This window comes from Notamacropus eugenii, chromosome 4 (assembly GCF_028372415.1).
Source record: "Notamacropus eugenii isolate mMacEug1 chromosome 4, mMacEug1.pri_v2, whole genome shotgun sequence".
Classification (NCBI taxonomy): domain Eukaryota; kingdom Metazoa; phylum Chordata; class Mammalia; order Diprotodontia; family Macropodidae; genus Notamacropus; species Notamacropus eugenii.
Genome location: NC_092875.1, coordinates 365,204,156 through 365,222,090, shown reverse-complemented (window position 1 = coordinate 365,222,090; position 17,935 = coordinate 365,204,156). Strand labels below are relative to the sequence as shown.

General features: G+C 33.6%; 1 protein-coding gene across 4 annotated transcripts in view; it reads left to right on the top strand.

The window, feature by feature from the left end:
- Window positions 1-17,935, top strand: part of DNAH5 (dynein axonemal heavy chain 5) — a 420,121-nt gene that overhangs the window by 306,319 nt on the left and 95,867 nt on the right. For all 4 annotated transcript variants that reach the window (XR_011966270.1, XM_072605437.1, XM_072605436.1 and 1 more), the window contains exons 53-58: window positions 6,360-6,490; window positions 9,629-9,782; window positions 10,237-10,504; window positions 15,272-15,503; window positions 16,859-16,973; window positions 17,323-17,499. Coding sequence is in view for 3 of the 4 variants with exons in the window: in XM_072605437.1 (XP_072461538.1) it covers window positions 6,360-6,490; window positions 9,629-9,782; window positions 10,237-10,504; window positions 15,272-15,503; window positions 16,859-16,973; window positions 17,323-17,499 (1,077 nt within the window). In the remaining variant the exon portion in view is untranslated. The remainder of the gene's footprint in view (window positions 1-6,359; window positions 6,491-9,628; window positions 9,783-10,236; window positions 10,505-15,271; window positions 15,504-16,858; window positions 16,974-17,322; window positions 17,500-17,935) is intronic.

The window sequence follows — 17,935 nt, the reverse complement described above, 5'->3', positions numbered from 1 at the left end:
CTCTCACATTTCTTTATTTGAGTCATACTTGGTCTTTATAATTTTGTTAGAGACTATACTTTTTCAATAATGTACTTCTCTCAACCATTGAATCCCTTGCCTGTTTCTTTTGCTGTTCTGCATCATTTCAGCAAACTTTCAATATCTGTCCATTCAATTTCTTTTCCCAAGCAGATAAATGCAGTTGGATAAAGTCACAATTGGTTCATACAAATCAATATAGGATCTCTAACTTGAATGTATTTGTAGCACAATGTACTTTATTCATTTCTGAGCAATGACATATTACATTCCACACATCAACTAGTCAAAAACTTCTCTGTTCTTTCATCCCTAATTCAACTTCTAATTCTTCCTCCATTAGTAGATAATCTTGCCTTTTACTTCCCTAAGAAGATTGAGGTCATCCATTGTGAGCTCCCTCATATCCTGTCTTTTATGTCTCAAATTAAATTAAATTCAGCAAATATGTATTACATCATAGTTGAATTGATTAATTGAGAGTGAAGACAGTTAAGGGTGAAAAATGGGATCACAGAAAGGTTGATGACATGGGAAATAAGAAGGGATAGATAGTCTGGAGACCATATGAGGGGAAAAATTGATTTAGGAGTGATAAGTTAGAAGAAGAGATGGAAGAACAGGAGATTATGATCATATAAGGTAATATCAGTGTTCAAAATCATATAAGAGAGAGTTCTGGGGAAATTTAGATATGGTTACCACTGCAATTAGCCAATACAATGGTAAAAATGAGGTAAAAAATACCTCAATGTCTGAATTTAGAAATGTCATTTAATTTTCCTTAGCCTGATTTTCAACATTTATCAATTAATGGGGTTAAATATCATTCCCAGTGTGAACAATGTGGTGATTGTGCTGTAGTCTGAGGAAGAGAATGATACCAATGATACAATGATACCTGTATTGTTCCATTTTCATAATGAGATTATTATTTTTTGCAGTATGTTCTGAATTCTGAGAACATCAGGTGCACCTACATTTAGTTGTAAGTGCAAAGAATAATTTAGTCAAACATATTATACTCCAATGAGAAGATTACCATTGTCGGGTGAACTTTCCCCCATCTTCTCTAGAACTAGGTCTTCACATCATTTTCTGGACATTTTCAAACCATGCTTCCTGTACTCCAGCCATCTTCTTCAACTTTCTGCCCTCCTCCTAAACAAATCTTGGATTTTAACATTGAAATCACCCTCAGCTCTGCTACACGACCTTTTTTCCTTATCTTGCTTGAAAGCAGGCTTCCATGAAACTCAATGAGGCAGTGGATAGAGCACTGAGCCTGAATTCAGGAAGATCTGAATTCAAAGCTGGCCCCAGATACTTAATTGTTGTATGAGCCTGGGAAAAAAACTTCATCTTCTGCCTGTTTCCTCAGTTGTAAAAATGGGATTATATCCTCCCAGGATTGTGACAATCAAATAAGATAATGTCTGAAAAGTGTTTATTGCAATTCTCAGCACATATTAAGTATTTTATAAATGTTTATTTCCTTCCCCTTATGTCATATCCTGACTGTTTCCATACAGTTGTGTGCATTTGACCTCGCCACTTTCAGCTCCCTATGATGTGTTTTCATCTCCAATGGCAGTATAAATTCCCTGATAGCAGGACCAATATTTTTTGCATATGTATCCTTAGTTCTTAGTACACTACCTAGTACATAGCAAGTATTTAATATATACTTTTAGTGTTTGTTTATTTACATGGATAAGTGAGAGCTGATTATAAGTAGCTCAGTAAGAACAAAAATCTCCTTAAATTTAGTCAATAAATCAAAAAACCTATTTTTCTCTAAATAGTTATCATATATTCATAGTGTGGAAGGTAACTTCCAGATTTGAAATGATTTTCTTGGGAACAGAGATAGGTAAATCAGATGTCCATAAAAGCAGACATTTCCCCATGAGTTTTCCATTTTAGGCTGAGAGTTTTTTGTGAGATTAAGTATTAGAGTCGTATTTGTGGAAATCTTCTAAATTGGCCTTTTTGGTTTATTTCCTGAGGCAAATGAGAGCTTCCTCGTAGCAGTTTTGATTGTTTAAGGAATTGAAGGGTAGATTGACACACATATCTATGGGATAGGACAATTGGCTATGTGACTTTTCATTGACAATCAGTGACTGGTGGTAGCATAACAAGAGACCTAAATCAGTAGATCTATTTTTACTCTTAAATTTCTTTCTCTACTTTGAGCCCTCTATTGTCAGTTTCTCTGTATGTAAGACCAAAACCATATACATGGGTGTCTTTGCAATAAGATTATTTGTGACACATTTATAAGAAGTGACAGAAACAGTGAGTGACACAGAAGGGTAGCGTTTTGTGGATGCACTTGAAGTAACAGGAAAAAACTTGGGACCAAGAGTGACTGCAAATGCCTGCTCTGTGCCCCCAATATATCTGTCAGATATCTTTAGTTACAAGTTAATTGTTTAATTAGAAGCTCTACCTTATTGATTAGTGTTTAAAATTTGAAAGAAATGTCAGTTTATATTATTCTCAAGCGAAAAATTAATATTGAGTTGTTAAAGATGTCTGCCTCACTATCCCTGTTTAACAAGGAAAACAATCTGTTGGGATCTTTGAGTGACATATTTTGTAAATAGCATCTTTAATTTTAACAGTTCAAGGTGATTTAAAAATTGACTTAAAAACCTTCTGAAATAATTATTTTATAGTTTTGTTAAAATTTTTTGGAAAAAATGTTTATTGTGTTCAATGAACTGTGTTTCTAACTAGAAATACAAAGGCATCCATAAGTCTTCATTTTGAACAAATTTGCACCCTTCAGGGAGAAATAACATTCATTTCTAAGATTTGCAATTCATCCTTGTGGTTATCCATTCAAATGATGAAGATCTCAACTTCCTTTTTATAATTTAATAGAATCTTTTAAAATTTCTACACTAAACAAAATAAAATCATTATCTAGTACTAATTCTTTCTACAGACTTAACTTCATTGCTCTTCAAATAGCAGGTCTTCAAACAGGCAGTCCATTATGAGACATATTTTAAAACATTTACATCTTGGTAAAATAATCTCTCCCTCTCCTTTTTCTTCCCCTCTCCCCCTTTTCTCTTTCCCTCCCCCTCTTTCTCTCTTCCTACCTTGGTTTGGAGATAGTGGATGACTTACTCTTGCATGACTTTGAGTAGTGAGATGGAAAGAAGCCCTTTATCACAAATAAAATTACATTTATGCGCATAGCAACCATTAATGACTTTTAAAGGTTAAGATTAACAAATTAACAAATATCACAACTACCCAAACAAATGTTTATGGGTGATCTCCAATTTTCAACTCAGGTTTTCTTCAGGTCTTGGAGGATCAAAAGACAATTAATTGATAATCCCTTCCTTTGGGTATTATCAACGACTTCTTTATACTCTTGTCTTAAAGAGAAATGAAAAAGGGAAGATGTTTTTACTGCTTCTTTTAAGAAAGTGAATGAGACCTGTTCTGTAATTTTAAAAAAAGGAGGGAATAGTTTCGACGAAATCTAAAATTCTGCAGCTAGGAGAAATGTAGATTAATTGAGAAGTCTTATGTTTAGAACTTCTGAACTATTTTTGTGACCTTGAGGAGAGGATCAACTTTTCTACAGAACTGGGAATTTAAAGCCATATGTGACAAGGTATATGGGCCTTATTTTAGCATTTTATACATTAGGTTGTCTTGCATCAATGAGTTAGTTCAGTAGATAAGAGCAGAGGTTAGAAAAGGGTAAATCAGTGTGTTTCAAGAGATAATAAGGAACTCATAAAGATTTTTGAACAAGGCAGTTATATAATTAGATGTGGATTTTAGGAAATTTATTTTAGCATTCATGTAGAAGAGAGGTATAATGTCAATTTGTGGCTGTCAGTTTTTTAGCTGTTTGATAACACAGATGGAGAATGAGTTGGAGAGAGTAGACACTAAAGCAGGGAAACAAATTTGTAGGGGATTGCCATAATTAAATGATAACTAAGGGGGTAATTATATAAGGTCAGAGGTCATAAATTGGGTGGTAGCTACATAAGTGGAGGAAGAGAGTTTTTTAAAATAACTTTTTATATTCATTATTTTAAACCTGATAGACATGAGCAAATATGACCACTTCCACATATAAAAATAACAGTGAAGGAGAATTGTGTATATATGTATTTAGTAACTATATACAAAATCACAAAACTTTATTCCTGTTGATCTAGTGATATCACAATAGATTTTAACTTAAAAAATTAAAATGAGAAAGAGAAAGGACACATATTTGAAAAATTATTTGTAACAGCTTTTTTGTATTATATCAAAACACTAGAAACTAAGATGACATCTATTTAGTTGGAGAATGGCCTTAGTGCTCGTCACATCTGAAAGTGTCCATAATCTTTAAGACATCTCCTTAATTGCAGGAACCCTGTGTAAAATCTGTCATATTCAATGAACAAAATTTTATGGTGAATTATCAGAACAGCTTGTATCTACATTTCCTTTGAAATTTGATTAATTTTATTTCAGTTTTTAGAGCAGTCTTAAAACCTGTTGGCACTCTTTTTATGTCTAATTGAATGACAAAAAGGTATAGAGAAAAAATAGAATGGAACATTTTAGGTCTTGGTCTGTTTCTCTTTGTTGTCAGGATCTAACATTTTACATTCTTCTCTTGTGCAGAGCACAAGTATTTTAGAATTTTGTAGGTAATTTGTGGCCCCTGTTGGAAGAGTCACAGTCCAATTAATACTAGTTTCTCAGCTAAGTGACCAGGACCTCAGAGTAGTATGGCACAAGGTTCCCTTAGTCCCTCTGCAGACCAATGAACAATAGGTGGGGTCCTGACCTTGTCACGTATCCTGAGGAAATGAAACACTTCTTGCATGCTTCTCTTGTAAGATTTACCATCTGCATTATTATAGAAGCCTAGAATCACACAGAGTTAGAAGTAACTTCAAAGGTTATCTAGTCTTATTTCTACCTGAACAAGAATCCTTTATACAATATTTCTGACAAATGGCTATCCTTTCTTTTCCTGAAAAGCTCTATTAATTGAGGATTTCTTATCTCCTAAGGGATTCCATTTTGATTTTGGAAAATTCAAATTAGGAAACTCTTTGTTATATCAAACCAAATTCTACCTTTATCCAATTTTCACTCATTTTCCCTAATTATACTTAAAGGGACCAAAAAAAGCAAGTCAAATTCCTCTCTTATATAATAATTTTTTAAATAGTTTAAATATTATCTTTTCCTTGAATTGATTTTGTTTGATCATTCCTTTTTATCTCTCATCATACTTGTTTCCCATTTCGGAATAACAATAGTTTGTCATTGTTATTTCTACAATGGCCATACTATTGAGTACAAAGGGATTATGGCATCCTTTGTTCTGCATACTATATTTTTCCTAATTGAGGTCAAGATTGTATTACCTTTATTAGCTGTCATGTCACATTATTAAGTCATATTGAATTACAATACAGTAAAACCTTTCTCTTTTTCACATGGCATGTTGTTTAGCCTTATATTCTCATCTTGTACTTAGGAGGTTGATTTTTTGGGCCTGTGAAAATTTAATTTTTGTCTGATGTGACTCCTGCCATCATTCGAGCTTGCTGAGATCTCTTTAGATTCTTCAGTCATTCAGTGTGTTGGTTACTCCTCCCAACTTAGTGCCATCTGCAAAATTCGTAAACATTATGTCTGCCTCTTTAATCTAGGAAATTGATTAAAACCATTGGACAGCTCAAGAACAAGTATAGACTGCTGTTGTTACTCCATTGTAAAATTCGTTGTAGGTTTTTTCCTCAATAATGCTATACTTTATGTCTAGATATTTGATCAGTTTAGAATCTATTTAACTTTTCTAATATTATACACACACACACACACACACATACACACACGTTCTTTCTCACTCATCCTTTTATGTGGAGTAACCCTATACTCATTTTAAAGGTAGAGGGTCATGTGTTCCTTTAATGCCAAATAGAAACTCTGAATCCATTTTCTTTCCAAAGAAACACTGAATGTGGTGCAGTATTATTAAAGTACATTATAACTAAGCAGATATTTTAATTTTTTGCCAGACAGTAACATCCATGAAGGCAGAGTATATCTTATTTATATATTATTTATATCTGGTCATAGACATATAATATCTTTAATCAAATTGAAATGAATTAGGAACCAACTCTGATGATAAATATAATATTTTTTCAAAGGGAAAATGAATTGAATTCCAAATACTGATTGACATACAAATTTTGGAGAAAAATGTATTCAGAATTTGGGGATGGCCTTTACTTAGAAAATTTAAATAACATTTATGCTTTATTCATTTTGTGCTTCAGATTTCACGTGTTCTCCGTACGCCTCGTGGAAATGCCCTTCTTGTGGGTGTAGGTGGATCAGGAAAGCAAAGTCTGACTCGGCTGGCATCATTCATTGCTGGTTACGATTCCTTCCAGATCACCCTAACAAGGTTTTTTCCATGTGTCTTGTTTAATGAATCTGAAGTAGATTTTTATAAAAAAGACTCACAGATAAAACTTGAGCTGGAGATGGCTGTGTCAGTTCATGAAAAACACAGTGATATATTAGCCAGAAATTCATATAATTTAAAAAATTGGTCTTAGTATGTAGTCTATAACAATTTTAGAAAATATTATTTAAAAATTGGCCTTCCACTATAACAATCCCTTTCCCAAACCTTTGTATATTGGGTATCTCATTTTAGAACATGTTGAATATAAAAAATTACAAAGATTAATGTTGGATAAGAAAGGAGAATAAAGATAGTGCATTGGTGTTTGGGGAGCAAAGAGAGAGGAAATTAGCAGGTATAAGTTAGAAGAACTTAAGATTCACTTTTCTAGGTGCTAGAGATAAAACACAAACGAAAAAAAAACACACCAAAAGAACAATTTAATAGTCTCTTCCATTGAGAAGATTATCTTATTTTGGAGGGATATAGCATGTTAAAAAGGAAGCAAATCGAAGATATATCCAAAGTGATGAAAAATTAGAGAGAGAGAGAGAGAGAGAGAGAGAGAGAGAGAGAGAGAGAGAGAGAGAGAGAGAGAGAGAGAAAGAGAGAGAGAGAAAGAGAGAGAGAGAGAGACAGACACACAGACAGACACACAGACAGACACACAGACAGACACACAGACATCTGGAAAGATGACAGAAGGCTTTGAGTGAGGAAAGACTTGCACTGTTCTTTAAAGGATATTAGGGATTTTACTAGCTATAATCTAGTTTGACTAGAATGGATAGTGAGTAAAAAGGAGCAAGATGAAACAAGACTAGAAAGTCTGGTGGGAACCAGATAGTAGGATACTTTAAATTCCAGGCCAACGATTCTGTACTTTATCTTAGAAGCAATAGTGAGCCAGTGAACATTTTTGAGGGGGTTGCAAAGTTAGCTTGGTGTTTTAGTAGGCTTAGTGTGGTGACTTAGTATTAGATTGGAGTAGAGGGACAAAGGAGTTGCTGAACAAGAGGTTATTTCAAAAGTCTAGGCAAGAGGTGATAATGGATAGAAAAATGGTAGCTAAGAAGGTCATTTAGGCCAGATGTCTGTGAATGATACCTGAAGAAACTTTATATTTATAATAATCAAACAAAAAAATAGTTGTTTCAGGGTAGCTGCCTGAAATCTGGCTTCAACCCTAGGATTGTTCCAAAAAAACTATTCAGATAACATGCTAATCCCTCTCTCACTGGAAAAACTAAATGCAGTAGCTTTACCTGGCTTGGGAGGTAGAGTAGAGTGAAACGAAGAAGCAAAACATACCTCAAGGAGATGGATTAACTACATAACAAGATTGTTATTTTTTTCCTACCTCCATTTAACCTTTAGGATAGTGGGAAGAGCACTAACCTCAGAGCCAAAAACTCTGAATTCAAAAACTAGGTCTCCCATTTACTATCTAAATGATCTTGGACAAGTTACCTAAACTCTGTTTTCTGTTCTGTAAAATAAGGATAATAATGACCTTGGTTCAGTATTTCATGGTGTAATGAAATGTAATGTTACATTTCCTTTCCAAGGATTGCAGGCCTTCCTCAGAGACATAGATTACTCTGTAATAGAGGCTTCCTTATGGTGGTGGTGGGAGAACCTCATTGATATTTTCTCATTATTTGACTTTATTAAAGGATTTTGGTTTTGGCACCAGAATAAGTATCGATAGGGTAAAGTACTGTAATTTTCTTGTCAAACAAAGTTCTGCTATAAAATGTTGTTGACTTGGTAACTTCATGGTTGGCAAAAGTATGCCAATCAAGGTCTTTGTATGGGGGCTAAAGGAAGATGTGGGAGTGTGATTTATTAAATGCTAAGCACTAAATTACAAACTATTAACTTAATAATGATTAATTAATATTTAATAATAAACATTAACATTTTAAAGTAATCACTCTCTTCACATATATTGTGCAACTGTTTCACTGAATATATGAACTATTGGTGGGTCTGTAAATTCAAAATGGAAGCACCTAGACTGGTTTATTTTAATTAAATTTATAAAATGTCTACCGTACAACCAGGTTTAGATTGATGCCTAGTAAATATTATTCTCGTTTGATTCCAGAAGCCAACTGCTATCAAATGTTTTCCAAATCAATCAAATCTGTTCTTAGTTGTAATAAAAGTTTATATCTAACTCTGGGTTAACTTTTTAACCTTCTTTGATTGGTAAGAAATTATTTTTGTTTAGTTACAGTGTTTCCCTAAAGTAAAAAGTTTGTTTTAATAGTAAAACCAGCCTTGTTAGTGAGTACAAAGATTACTATTCCCCAAATAAGTATTTTGATAACTTCCTGATGACTAAGAAATACTCATTAAATTTTAAAAATTCTTATTTGATTTGTATAAACCATAATTTTTTGTCAGCAACTGTTCAAGAGAGCCAGCCCAATAATTTTCCTTAATCATTGTCTAATTAAAAATTGTCTGCCTCTCCCTCCCATCTCCCATGCACCCTGCCACATATGTAAGGAAAGACAGTTTAAATATGTGTTCTCCATGTCTTGATTCCAAAGGTTTTGTGCTTGAATCACAATGTGTACATTTAATCATACTTACTATGATGTGTAATATTAGATGGAAATTGGAATCAAAGCTAAGGAGACATATGATATTCAAACTTTAACAAACCGTTGTTCCATACACACAGAGAGAAAGAGTGGAAACTGGTCATTTTAACTATCAATCCTGAGAGGGGTGAGGGAAGAGACAGCACCAATTTGAAATTGGAAATAAAGATTTCCATGCATGTACAATGTAAATGATAGGGTTCAGGAAACAGGAATATTTTTTATCTTCATTTGGAATGGAAGACCTTCTTGGTAAACCTTTTTTTTAATCCTAAGAGTGTACAATTTTGAACGAAGGTGAATATAGTGGGTCTACTTCTCCAAGTTATTAGAAAAGATAATGAGGAACTGGTAGCAGAAATTATCTCAGTAATTTTCAAAATGTAGAAGTGACTCAGGACATTTCAAGTAAAACCTTCCTCCTAGTTGGAAGTTCTAAGAGGCTTTTTGGGTGAGGCAAATATTCTTCCTATTCTGTGATGAGGTTTTTGCCAATGACATTCTCATGTTGTTATTTTAGGTCTTATAGTACATCAAACCTGATGGATGACCTGAAGCTTTTATATAGGATAGCAGGTCAGCAAGGCAAAGGAATCAGCTTTATTTTCACTGACAATGAGATTAAAGATGAGTCGTTTTTGGAATATATGAATAATGTTTTATCATCTGGTGAGGTAGGAGTGGACTTTTTTCACATGTTTTTGTCTTCTATTCCTTTATAGTTTTTCATGTTTTGTTCTATCAGAGTAATGGTGTTGCTAAGAGTTCGGGGGTAGGTGTTGATAAAAGATTGTGCTTGTTGAAGAATAATTCCCAAACAAAGTATGGTATTAGCACTTAAAAACAGATATATTCAGAATTAGAAATATGAAACAATATAAGAAGATTGTATGTTTTATAATAAATGGTACAAAATTATTCACATATTACAGAATAGCTATATATATCATATTGAGATTTTTGCAACTTTAAAAAAGTGAGTTTGAGAACAAAAATGGATGTGTTATCATCTGGTCGTCGATGAGGATATATTTCATTTTCGACATAATCATTTTGAAAACTTTATATCACGTTTTTCAATATGTCTTCCCTAACATTGGAGTTGTATGCCTCTGTTTGCTTTTTAAGGTCTCTAACCTATTTGCTCGTGATGAAATGGATGAAATTAATAGTGATCTTATATTGGTCATGAAAAAAGAATATCCCAGACGACCTCCAACTAATGAGAATTTGTATGACTACTTCATGAGCAGGGTCCGACAGAACCTCCATATTGTACTTTGCTTTTCTCCAGTTGGTGAAAAATTCCGAAATCGAGCTTTGAAGTTCCCTGCACTTATCTCAGGATGTACTACAGACTGGTTTAGTCGATGGCCTAAAGATGCTTTGGTTGCTGGTAAATACATAATTTTATTTTAGTGTTCTGGGTCTATGGTATTTACTAAATATTTTACCCTGGTATTTGCTATTACTAACTGATAATCAAAAGGAAATGTATGGTTGACTGTCTACCTTCTCTTCCACTACACTTATGTCTATTATCTTCGCCTCTTAGAAAGGCACTAAGTATGAGAAAAAATATGAATCTAGTTTAAATTAAAAATTTTTTAAATGTATCAAACATTTTTTTTGAAGAAATGAACAGTACAGAATTCTTTATAAATTAATACTCAAACAACGAAATAGCAAGGAAGAAATGTTTACAAATCCTTGTGTGCTTTTCTACGTCTTAATTTTACTATCCATTGGAAATATGAAGCTTACCTATAGACTATTAAAAAGGAGGGTTTTATGTTTAGCCTATATTATGCAAATTCAAATTCATTTAGGTAAAATGAGATTATAAAAATTATTTCAGGAGGGAAGAAACATAAAGTCCAGAGCAATTAATATACACAGTATGTCCTAATTACGGTAAAGATTAATCTGAAAAAAGGTATTGTGGGAAATAGTTGATGGATGACTTCAGCTGTCAAATAATAGTAGAATACTATTGTTAATTCAGTTTGAGTGGAAATAGCCTCCTCTTCCTAACTTCTTAATTTATTTTTAATAGAATCATCATTATTCAAGTCACCAGGAGTCATCTTTGATTTCTTCATCCTTTATTTTAATCAATGTTATTGTTTTTTTAACTTTATTATTAAAGATATTGTTAAAGATGTCAGATTTGTACTTCTGTGACTATAGTCCCAATGCCACCAGGCACTTGAGGTTCTCATCAGCTAATGTTTAGATTAGTTTGATAGTGTTACCCCTCCAGTCTCTTCTCACTTCAGTTCATCCTGCTGTTAGAGGCCCAAGGACTCTGGAGGAGGTATCTTCTCAGAAGGTCTTCAAAAGATGTCACAGACATTCAGAAAGTAGACGGGTTTGAGACTCATTTTATCACTGACTAATTCCTCTGAGACCTACATAACCTTGGCCACCATCCTATTTCATTCTGCATCCCCCCAATAAGCAAGATGAATGATGACATTGTCCCCTTCCTACCCTTCATATCTTCTTGACATGAGCAAGTGATTCATAGAATAATGGGGAAATTACACTTAAAGGAGAGATTCTGGGATCCCTGAGGAAATGTGACATTGATGTCTGATGCTACCAATTTTCCTAAGGCCCTTAATGGCATCAGTGTAAATTCCACAACCCTTGTTCTGTTCTGATATAGTGATATAGATATGTAAAGGGTCTGTTTGCCCTTCCCCTCCTTACCCATGATACAGTTTTACCATTAAAACTGAGGCTGCACTGTGGACATTATTGAATAAATACACTACTTAGTTCTTAGTTTTGAAGTCCCTTCTCAAGGCTCCTAGTAATTTCATTGTTGTGTGTCAAGATGAAACTGGGGTGAGCTTTATAATAACTTAGGTTATTCTCTGCTTCAAGTGCATATTTCAAAGGTGGTGAATAAATTTTTGTTTCATGGGATAATGACCTAGTACTGAAAGGGAACTTAGAGGTCATTTAATCTAACAGATGTAAAACTTATTTACTTGAATTGTCATTACACAACAAGTGTAAGGTCAGGACTGAGGTATCCAGAGAAAATATTGCATATGTTTCCGTAAGTGCAGCTTTAGTTAGGATTTTCTGATTATAAATCAGGTCAGTATCCCTTATCACACCAATATGGAATGACATCAAGAGCATTAAACATGAGACTGTCTTGATTGGTGGAAGGAAAGCTAGGTTATACATTTATGAAAACTTTCTTGTGATTCAAGTATTTCTTCTAAAAGCTAATAATAATTTTTCATGGTCTAAATATGCTAGCATACATATACGCTGCCTTGCTTTATAGAACTTTAGAAATTAATATTAGACTTTCATAATCCTCTTAAAATTTGTTTTTAAACCACCATTTCTTTAAACACATGAGTTTTAAAAACTCATCCAGATACATTATTAAAGATAAAATGATTTTCTTGGTTGTCAGATACAAGGTATCTTTCTAAAAGTTATTGTTACTATTTTAAAATTTTCAATCCAGGTAATATCATGTGAGTGTTTACTTCTCTCTTCTAATTACTTTCATTCCCTTGTTTCATATTCCTTTCTGTGCCTCTGTGTTCCCCAAATCACTGCTAAATAAATTAACCTCAGTTAAATTCTGCTAACTCTTTGAAAGAATAGTAGTCATTAACATTCTTCTAGATGTGATATTCATTCACTATTTTAAAATGTCCCTTTCTATCTTTCCTCATCCAAGAATAGTTTGAAACCAATTCAGTGGAAGCTAAATCTATAATTAAGTCACCCCTTTGGAGAATTGATTCTCATTTTAGTTCATAGAACAGTTTGGTTCTTCCATCTAAATACCACAGCTCATCTCAAAGCTTAGAAATAATTATCTAGGATAAAGAGAAATGATGGTATATACAACAACCATTTAGAAAAATATCACCACCATAGATATATAAGCATCTTCCCAGTTTAAAAAGGGAATATATATTATTTATAGAGTACAACACACATTATTTTCCTACCTCAATCCAACATTGTTGAATAAGAATGCGAATATTATACATACGGCTTTCTTGGAGGTCACATTTGTTCCTATTGGATTTCCATAAGCAACTGCTTAAATAAGAGGCAGACAGGCCCTTCTAGACTGACTTGAACTTCCTAAAAATCAAAACCGGCTCTTTTCAATAGAAGCTTCTTAACCTCATAGTTTATTTTCTTGTGTGAGTCAATGGTAGTCCAATTGATTACATTTCAAGGTGCAACAAATTGTTTATATTTTCCAACAGACCGCTGAGTGATCTCCATTACTTACATAGCTATGATGATTATTATCTTTATTGTTGTATTATAATAGTGTGTGCCAGTAGCCACACTGAGCATGTGATTCAGCTCTTAGCACATCTTTCTAATTTACATTCTTATGCAGATATTCTCCCTCATGCCACTGGGAAGGGTGTCATGAAAAGATGAATGTTATTTATTTTTTTTTTTGCAAGAAATAAATTAAGAGCCATTTTGACCTAGTTTATAGTGGGCACCTTGGAACCAGCTACTGTGGGCAAACCAGCCAACATTTAAGTGCCTTAAGCAACTCATTAATACTTTAAACAGAAAAAAATTTCCACACTGGGCTAGTTGCTTAACATATCAGTGTCCCAGAAACATTTCTAAGATTATAAATTACAAGGGTAGTGGGAATTCTCTACTCAAGATTAAAAAAAAAAAGTACAGGGAAGACTTTTTTTTCATTATTTGCTAAACATCTCTAGGATTTGAATTTTGTTCTTCAATTACTTGTCATCTATATTAACCATAAACAGTGTATTATTTACTTATTACCTCTGGTTCTGGGATGCTTTGAGACAGTTGGACATGCTAAAATAACAAACACAAAAATGTGATGGACAAACTTCTGGAATTTTTAACTCTGGCTATTTTAAGCATAATAACAAAGGTGTTATTTGTCTCATTTTCCTTCTAAAAACAAGCAAATAACTGGTGCCTTTCATGTGAGAGAAATGTTGCACTTTATTCCTTCTGTTTTTTTCTTCCTGTGTCATATTTTCATACATTGAGTTGTTGTTAGTCTTCCATTATTAAATACTCACATCTTCAGTGAATTTGAGGCCAACCACTTAGTTGCTTCTCAAGCACACTGTGAAGCATTTATAAGGGATTTATTAATTTATTTGCAGTGTATGGATAGGGACCATATTTTATGTTTTGTATTTCAGAGTATTTGAAGCAGCCCTACATATACAGGATAGGGACTATGTACATGCTTCTTGATTAATTGACTGATTAACCTTGGCAAGTACAGGGCTGTTTTCAGAAGGGAAGCCATAGTGCAATGCAGTGAGTGCTATATTTAGAATAGTTAGGAAGTTAATGTTCTCTCAACAGAAGCTTTTTACTTAAATATTTCTAAAGGATGCTATAAATTTTAGGAGATTATACATGGCCAGCTGCCACAGCTAAGGACAAGATGCCTTAGGCATAACATAATTTAGTGATGGGCATTTCCACTTATGAGATGTAGTCAGCATCTAGAAGAATTAAATGCCTGACAAGTGCTGAGTGAAGAAGGTAGTGACACTATTAAATATGAGTGCCATGTGGGCTCTGACTCTTGAATTATTTGTAGAAACGCTGCCCCTATATAAGCTATAAAACAGACTTGCTGCCAAGCAGACTTGCAAGTTCTGGTTGAATGTTCACGAGAGGCTGACTCTCCTGAATAAAGAAGGGTGTTACTGCTTAGGTTTAGATTTCATCTTTTTCAAGCACAATAAAGGAAAAAATAAAATGATTCTCTCTCTCTCTCTCTCTCTCTCTCTCTCTCTCTCTCTCTCTCTCTCTCTCTCTCCCAAAATGACATAAAACCTAAAATCCAATAAGATATTTTCCAATCTGAGAGAAAATAATGCTCTGAAATGCTAACATTTGTACAACTCTTCAGCAATAGTTAATTGCCTTTTAAAAGCAAAAATTATTATGCTATTTATAATGGTCAAAGCATATGATTTGAAATGGAACAGATCTTAAAGATCATTAAATGCTTCATCTTGAAGATGAAGCAACTTAAGCCTCTAAGAGGGAAAGTGACTTACCTAAAGTTACTTCAGTAGTAGATCAATGAAAGGAGGAAGGTGTGTGTTCAATACTTACATGATGCCTTTCTTGTTTCTAGTGTCTGAACACTTTCTTTCTTCCTATGATATTGACTGTACTTTTGAAATCAAAAAAGAGGTTGTCCAATGCATGGGCTCCTTTCAAGATGGAGTGGCTGAAAAATGTGTTGAATATTTCCAAAGATATCGACGCTCTACCCATGTGACCCCCAAATCATACCTCTCCTTTATTCAAGGCTATAAGAGTATTTATAGAGAAAAGCATGCAGAAGTGCAGACTTTGGCCAATAGGTAAGTTCTGTAAAAAAAAAAAATGGATTTCATAGCCACCTGAGTGTTGTAGCGGATTGAGCATTGAACATGGAGTCAGGAACACAAATTCAAATTTCAATCTTATAGACAATAGCTACATAACCCTATACATGTCACTTAACTGCTATATGCCTCAGCTTTCCCAGCTGTAAAATGTGGATCATAATGGCATCAACTTCCCAGAGTTATAGTGAAGATAAAATAAGATAATGTTTTAAAGTGTTTTTCAACCCTTAAAGTCCTATATAAATTCTACTGTTTATTTTTATTATTATTTTCTCCTAAAGTATGAAAATAGCAAATTTATGTAGAACATAAAGTAGAGCAACTTATTGTAATGAGGATTATCACATGATTATTTTGTACTTCTTTCTTCTCATTAGCCTCACATTTTGGTCAAATTTATACATAATCAATTACTTCTCATGTTATTGAATGATATCATACATCAGATTGGATCTTGATGATCCAGCTCTTTGGCTTCCATTACCTGTTCTTGTACACTCCCTCCATGCTGCAGCAAATTATTATAGCATATGTGCCTAGAGAGCTCAGAGGATTAGAAGAGTGTGTCAGTTGTTGTAGACTTGAATTTTTGGTTTTGTGTTCCCAAGAGCTTGGCACAGAGTATATCCTAAATGTGCTTAATGAGCTGAAATGAATGTTTCTGGAAAGAGGATATATACGTATTAAGGGAGATAGTGGAAGGAAAATATAAATAAGACAAGACCTAGGAGAGATAACTTTGAAATGAACTGTGGAGAAAGTACTATGAATAAGGAATGTATTAGGTGATCATGCTCCAGAAGCAAGCAAAGTATAGTGGATACTTACTATTCTAAGAACACTATAGTGATAGGAATGTTACATAACAACTCCTTGTTGTTATTTCTTCAAGTGATACACTATATATATATGTGTGTGTGTGTGTGTGTATGTATATGTATATGTATATATACATGCACATACACAAATACATGCATTCATGAATATATATGCTGCATATAACTACATAGATGCTATATACATATTTGGGTATATATATATGTGTATGTATGTGAATGGCTATGTATGTGTGTATATGAATGTCTATGCATATATACATGTGTATATGTGTGCACATATACCTTATAACATGAGGTATAATATACGTCAAGTTATACAAGGTAAAATAGATTATATATTACAATACATGTATATATGTGTGTGTACATATGTACATGCATGTGCATATGTCTAGATATAGAACTTAGCTCAATGGAAAGAGTGACTATAAAGGTGCTGCTATTTAACTACAAAATGCTAATACTGCTTATTTTGCTATGTGACTTCAGGATGAATACCGGATTGGAAAAACTGAAAGAAGCTTCTGAATCAGTTGCAGCCCTTAGCAAGGAACTGGAAGTGAAAGAAAAAGAGCTACAGGTTGCTAATGATAAAGCTGATACAGTAAGTAAATTGAGAAGCAAACATTACTTTCATTTGTTTTACTTGTTTGTCTATTTTCCAGGAGTTTGTGATACAATTAGGTATTTATTGTATCTTACATATCCTAACATACCTTATATATTAGACCTCATATTAGGCATATTTTATTTTCATAGTTAGCAACCAACAATTATAACATGGTAAATAATATATTTTTTTTCCATTTCAGTGAGGATTATCATCTTTTTAGACATGAGGCTTTGAACAAGCAGATAGCTTTAACAAATGATCAAAGGAAGATTAAAATAGTACGGTTACAAATGTATTGTTGGCTCTTTCTGTCATGGTTATCTATTCTGGCTTGTGTTAGGTCCTGAAAGAAGTGACTGTGAAGGCTCAAGCTGCTGAGAAGGTCAAGGGTGAGGTCCAAAAGGTGAAGGACAAAGCCCAGGCTATTGTTGACAGCATTTCAGCAGACAAAGCAACTGCTGAAGAGAAGTTAGAAGCAGCTAAACCTGCCTTGGAAGAAGCAGAAGCAGCTTTACAGGTAACCCTGAATGAGAAAACCTGATTCAAGGCATTTGGCATAAAGAATGACACAAAGTAAATACCTAAGCATAAGAATCACCTTGCTGGTTCTCACCAACGTGCTGTCTGTAAAGCAAGCATTCATTCTTAGAAACAGTTCCAAAGGGCATTATATTAGAAATAACGATTTCCCTCTCCTCCCCACCAAAGAGAACTATATTAATAATGATTTATGATTATTTTTCTCTGCAAGATATTTTAGGGCTGTTGGACTAATTTTTCATATTTGCAAAACAAAGGGGTTCCCACTCTGAATGGTATCATTTAATTCACAAATATATTTAAACTAATGGTGAAGAAATTTTCATTTTCTATTCAGAGAAATTGAACCAGGAAACTCAAATTACTGGAAGGCTACATATAAGTACTGAAGCAACTTCTTTTTATTGGAGGGG